The sequence below is a fragment of the Myotis lucifugus genome, unplaced genomic scaffold (genome assembly GCF_000147115.1).
Source record: "Myotis lucifugus unplaced genomic scaffold, Myoluc2.0 scaffold_511, whole genome shotgun sequence".
Lineage (NCBI taxonomy): Eukaryota > Metazoa > Chordata > Mammalia > Chiroptera > Vespertilionidae > Myotis > Myotis lucifugus.
In genome coordinates, this window is record NW_005871559.1 from 118,689 (window position 1) to 124,963 (window position 6,275).

Below are 6,275 nucleotides of genomic sequence, written 5' to 3' on the forward strand. Positions count from 1 at the left end.
GGCCGAGAAGATGGGCATGAGGGACATAACACCCCCGTCACGTGTCCTCGTGGAATAGACAATGACTGTGTTCTCGGCGTCTCCAAGAGAAACCACACACCTGCTGCCCCCTAACCCACGTGCGTGCGAATAGTTCCTCCCCGTTCGTAATGTTTCTGGAAAACCAGGCTGCTCAGCCCAGTGAGTCCTTGTCGCTGTGGCCGTTTCCCCAGCGGCGTGAGCCGACCCCACAGCAGGGAATCGGTCTCCCGCACTGAGCAGGCAGCAGGCTGGCTTGCAGAGGGATGCCCTGCGCGGGCGTCTTGCCCAAACCCATCCTTTACATTTAGAACGTTTTGTGGGTTCCGTCGGCCCAGGGGATTTTTATTACTTATTTATGCAAACAGCCGGGTGCCTAAGAGCCTTGCCGGCTTTTTTTTTTTTTTTTTTTTTAAAGTAGCGATTTCGTAGTTTCCTGGTAACCATTCAGTCATCTATTTCAACATCCCGACGTGACATAAAGGCGGGCGGCGAAGCTCACGTCCTCCACACAGACACACACCTCCGGCCGTGAGCACAGCCTAGGTGAGGCGCTCCCCGCGCCAAGAGCCAGCCGGCCGGCCGCCGCCCCTCATGCAGCCGCACCACCCGCACGACCGGGAGACTCACTTTCTGCAAATCGACAACAAGAACTGCTGCGTGTTCCGGGATGACTACATCGCCAAAGTCCTGCCGCCCGTGTTGGGGCTGGAGTTTGTGTTTGGGCTCCTGGGCAATGGCCTGGCCCTGTGGATCTTCTGCTTCCACCTCAAGTCCTGGAAGTCCAGCCGGATCTTCCTATTCAACTTGGCCGTGGCCGACTTCCTCCTGATCATCTGCCTGCCGTTCCTGATGGACAACTACATGAGGAAGTGGGACTGGAAGTTCGGGGACATCCCCTGCCGGCTGATGCTCTTCATGCTGGCCATGAACCGCCAAGGGAGCATCATCTTCCTCACCGTGGTGGCCGTGGACAGGTACTTCCGGGTGGTCCACCCCCACCACGCCCTCAACAAGATCTCCAACCGGAAGGCGGCCATCGTCTCCTGCTTCCTGTGGGCCCTCACCATCGGCCTGACGGTGCACCTCCTGTACAAGAAGATGTTGGTCAAGAACGGCAACGCCTACCTGTGCAGCAGCTTCACCATCTGCAATACCTTCCAGTGGCACGACGCCATGTTCTTCCTGGAGTTCTTCCTGCCCCTGGGCATCATCCTGTTCTGCTCCATCCGCATCGTCTGGAGCCTGCGGCAGCGGCAGATGGACCGGCACACCAAGATCAAGAGGGCCATCACCTTCATCATGGTGGTGGCCATCGTCTTCGTCATCTGCTTCCTGCCCAGCGTGGCCGTGCGCATCCGGATCTTCTGGCTCCTGCACACGATGGACAACTATGTGTCGGAAGAGACCTGCGACATCTACCGCTCGGTGGACCTGGCGTTCTTCATCACCCTCAGCTTCACCTACATGAACAGCATGCTGGACCCTCTGGTGTACTATTTCTCCAGCCCGTCTTTCCCCAACTTCTTCTCCGCCTTGATCCACCGCTGCTTCCGCAAGAAGAAGCCGGAGGAGCCGGATAATAACCGGAGCACAAGCATCGAGCTCACGGGGGACCTGAGTGCGTCCAGGAGCATCCCGGGCGCTCTGATGGCCGAATCCGGGGAGCCGTGGAGCCCCTCTTACCTGACTGCAGCCTCTCGCTAAGCAGCCAAGGAGGGAGACTGTCACCAAGAACCAACATCTCTGGAGAAACCGTGCCGTGCGGCCGGTGCCCAGAGGAACACCATGAAGCACGGCCTGCGGTTTCTGGGCCCGGCCCGGCCCGGCCGGAGGACCTGACTCAGAGGAGCGGTGTGGGTGGAGTGGGCCGCTTGGCTGCAGGGACGGCAGACATCTCGGAGGAACGGAGAGCGAAACTTCCGCTCCATCCTGGACACCCGCGGAACTGAAGGCGGCAAAACTGTCCAGGTTCCCTGCCCAGGGAAGTGGGAGCCACAGAGACGCCGATCGGTCGGCACCTGTGATTCACGGGGCGTCTGCCCTTCGCCTGCCTGAGGCTTGGCTGGTTCTCAGCTCCTGGGGCCGTGCCTGGCCTGTTCCCGGCTCCGGCTGAGGAAAGGAGAACGAAGCGATTGGAGAGGAGTTGCCGCTCCTGAAGGGAGCCCAGGCACCGTTTCCCAAGGCCTCGACCACCTGGGGCTCCTTGGGATCAATTCGTCTTGCAGCCAAGCTTTAGCAGAACCGGACTAGACAGAGAGACTCATGAACTTTGGTTAACATCCCAGGTTCCCCGCGGTGGTAAGAAGGGGGTTAGCCCGAGAGAGACAGTGTTACTAAGGGGAGGAAACAGCATTTGTGCTGCAGCCGGCAATTAATCCATTCCTCCCTTGTTGACACGCATTGGAAGGCTGAGCCGTTAAAAAGGCTTCAGGGAAAATCGCTGCTCCCACCTGTTTGCTTTTGTCATTAACAGGGAGATGCCGGCTGCCAGTGGCGGTGGCGGTGGGCGGTGGCCCGGGAAGATGCCTCCCGGCTCATTTGCGTGTGTTTCTGTACTTGTGAGAAATCCACCCCGTCCATACACTTGGAAGTGGGACACAGTCTGGGCTTGCATGTGTCTGGGTGACAGTTCACAGAAATGGGCATGCTTGCTCAAGCAGGGACCTTTATGGGTTGTGAACTGTGTCCTGGTAGAAAAATATTGTCCCCTGTAATGTGAGAAGGCCGAGGACGCTGAGACAGCGAAGTTAAAATTCCACATGCATTGGGGCCAGGGCAGGCAGGCCAGGGCGTAAGTAAAAACCACTCCGTTCAGAAGGGTCGTTGCAGACAGGAGTGCGAGAACAGCTTGCCCTTGCGTTTGTTTAGATTTCAGTGAATATTGCTCTTCTTATTTGTGTATTTTAAAAACTTATTTGTGTATATTAACCAATGTTTCCCCCCCTTTTCCCCCAACAAAATCAATAAAAACTTAAAAAATAAAATGAAAAAAAAAAAAAAAGGAATCAGACCGGACTGGGATTTGCATAGAAGGGGGAAGACAGAGCTTCCCAGGACAGCCGTTTCGGTTCCCCTGCTGCCGCGGAAGGGAGATGTCCGGTTTGAGTCGGTGGCGCGTCCAAGTTTCTGTTACGCCTTCATTTCCAGCTTCTCGATTCTTCAGCAAGACAGGTTTGCTCTCACGCCCTGACTGGGAGGCAGATAAGAAATGCAGATATGCAGGCTCCCAGCTGAATGGCAGTCAATCTCCCTTGAATTGCACGTTTTCAGAGCACTCTGCTTATCTGGTTCTCCGATCAGCTCCTAGGGGTAGAAAGGTAAAAGCAAGGGTCACCTGAAGAGGAAGACAAGGCAGAGAGGAGCCCCAGGGGGAAAAGTAGGGATCCCTCACCCCCTGCGGGTGAGTCAGCAGGGAGCCAGGTAGAGCCCTGCCAACCTGTTCGCAACAACTCACATTTGTGCATTTGCTCATTCATTCCATTCGCTTTTTAAAAAAATATGTTTTTATATGTTTTTAGAGAGAGAAGGAGAGAGAGGGAGAGATAGAAACATCAATGATGAGAGAGAATCATTGACCGGCTGCCTCCAGCACGACCCCCATTGGGGATGGAGCCCGAGATCCAGGCATATGCCCTTGACCGGAATGGAACGGTGACCTCCTGGTTCACGGGTTGACGTTCAACCACTGAGCAACACTGGCCTGGCGGGAGATGCCTTTTTATCATTGTTTAACTCCAGGGTCATAAGGATGCAAATAACTGAAACCAAGCTCAACATCCTGGAAAGATGGTGGCGTACCTCACAGAACATAAGGGAGAGGGAAGCCAGGCTGGGGCAGCTGCAGGAGACCAGCTCCCGGCCCTTCGCCTCCAGCTCTTAGCCAGGAACGTGACTCCGCCCTCAGTACCTGTGTGTCTCTCAGGCCAGATTCCCAGAGCAGAGAATCTGACGGAACTCAAACCACTCTTCATGAAAAAGAGTCAAGACCACGGTCACACAGCAGCCGCGGGGAAGGGTATTTTTAAACGATTGTTTGTGTGAAAACATGCTCTCTGCCGGGCATTCCTCTGACAACATTTCAGCTTAACTTTTGTTTCATCGACTTAAACAGCAAGTGTGGGCTTTTATCAGAGTCCATCTCAACTCTCGCGCTGGCAAAATTCCTGCCGTGTTATAAAACGATGGTCCCAGGAGAACGAAGAGGTGACCCGTCGACCTTCAGGGAGCCTGGGGTGGACATTGCCCCCAGCCCACTCAGGCGTGGACCTCCATCTGTGAGTCCCAGAGCCCCCCAGGAAGGCTTGCTGGAGGATGGAAGTCCTGTTATCTGCACGTTGCTTAATACATTTGCGGCAAATGCTCTCGGGCGGGCGGGGCTGCGTGGGGTACCTGCTCCTGAAGCTCTGTCTGTTAGGTTGCCTGTCTTTAATGACAAATGAAACAGGACTATTTTGCAAGCAGCGCTGGATTTTCTTTGGGCTCAAATGGAACATTTGGCCACCCTCTGTGTTCCCGGAGAAGGGGGGTTTACAAGCACCAGGCCTGACCCAGAGTCCACAATCCCACGGCCCTGTCAGCTGAAAGGCTAGTGCTTCTGGCCCTGGCTGGTGCGCTCAGTGGTTGGGCGTTGTCCCGTGCACCAGGAGGTCACAGTTCGACTTCCGGTCAAGGGCTCATGCACGGGTTGTGGGCTCGATCCCCAGTAGTGGGCATGCAGGAGGCAGCCGATTAATGATTCTATCTCATCGATGTTTCTCTCTCTCTCTCTCTCTCTCTCCCTAAAAATCAATAAATTATTTGTTTAAAAAAAGTGGGGGGGGGGAGGCCTAACCAGTTTGCTCAGTGGATAGAACATTGGCCCTCAGACTGAAGGGTCCAAGGTTCGATTCCGGTCAAGGGCATGTACCTTGGTTGCGGGCACATCCCCAGTAGAGGGCATGTGGGAAGCAGCTGGTCAATATTTCTCTCTCATCAATGTTTCTAGTTCTCTATCCCTCTCCCTTCCTCTCTGTAAAAATCAATAATATATATATATATTTTAAAGGCTAGTACGCCTGGGATCTTAACAAATACTGATACGCTCAGCACTCCAGCCATACCCGGGGGGATGGATTTACACCCCTCAGTGGGTATTGGGAGGAGAGTATGACATTCCCAATACAACTGGGAGAAGATGAGAGAACCAACGGACCCACGCTGCCGTCAGGTTGAAAAACCGTGGGTTTCTGTTCCGCACTTCGGAATATGAAGCTTCAGTAGGAAAATGGTAGTGACGGTCCATTTTTGCTTTTGGTAAAGCAACACGATGCAAAGATAGACTCGCCACCGAAAGACGCCCCATTCCTCACCATCGTTTGATCTGCGGCCACTGTGCTGAGTGTTGTACAGACGACCTCATTTCACCCTTTCGGTAACGTCAAAGGGTATAGAAAGGGGCTATTTCCATTTCACGGATGAGGAACTCTGAGGCCCGGAGAGTAGGAATAATTTGCCCGATGTCCTACAACCCGTAGGTGATGTGCCAGGAGTACAAACGCCTTAAACTTCTAAAAAAAGGCCAAGTGAGAGATGGGCAACGTGAACTGAAAAAAGTAGGGTGGGTACCTTGACCCCTTTGGTGGTCACTATTTCTGGAACTTCCCAGGCTGCCCAACCATTAGACCCGCAGGTACCTCTCAGGTCCAGGCTGAGATCATGTGCTTAAGGCACGTGGCCTAGTGCCTTGCGCTCTATTAATATTTGTTTCCCTTCCCCAAAGCTGACCGGCGATGGACCCTTTCTTCCTTGTGGAAGGTGCTCCTTGTCCTTCCAAAGAAGCTACCATCTCACGAGGAGGCGGGTTAGGATGTTCATGCAACATTGGTTGCCATAGTGGAAACCAGAAAACCTAAGTGTCCACCAGTAGGGGATTAGATACAGAGTAACGCAGGCACTCAATGCAATACTGCAGCAATGGAGAAAAGTAAACTTGTATAAATAGGACTGAATCTTGAGCCTAGCATCTAGAGCAGTGGTTCTCAACCTTGGCTGCACATTAGAATCACCTGGGAATCTTTTTTTTTTTTAATATATTTTATTGATTTTTTACAGAGAGGAAAGGAGAGGGTCAGAGAGTTAGAAACATCGATGAGAGAGAAACATCGATCAACTGCTTCCTGCACACTCCCCACTGGGGATATGCCCGTAACCAAGGTACATGCCCTTGACCGGAATCGAACCTGGGACCCTTGAGTCCACAGGCCGACGCTCTATCG

The 6,275-nt window shown here is 53.5% G+C and overlaps 1 protein-coding gene across 1 annotated transcript; it reads left to right on the forward strand.

Moving 5' to 3' along the window:
• Positions 1-508: 508 nt before the first annotated feature.
• Positions 509-3,000, forward strand: HCAR2 (hydroxycarboxylic acid receptor 2). Its single transcript, XM_006109863.3, has one exon. It carries the CDS (start codon positions 613-615, stop codon positions 1,723-1,725), a length of 1,113 nt encoding a protein of 370 aa, XP_006109925.2. The 5' UTR covers positions 509-612; the 3' UTR covers positions 1,726-3,000.
• The last annotated feature ends 3,275 nt before the right edge of the window (positions 3,001-6,275 follow it).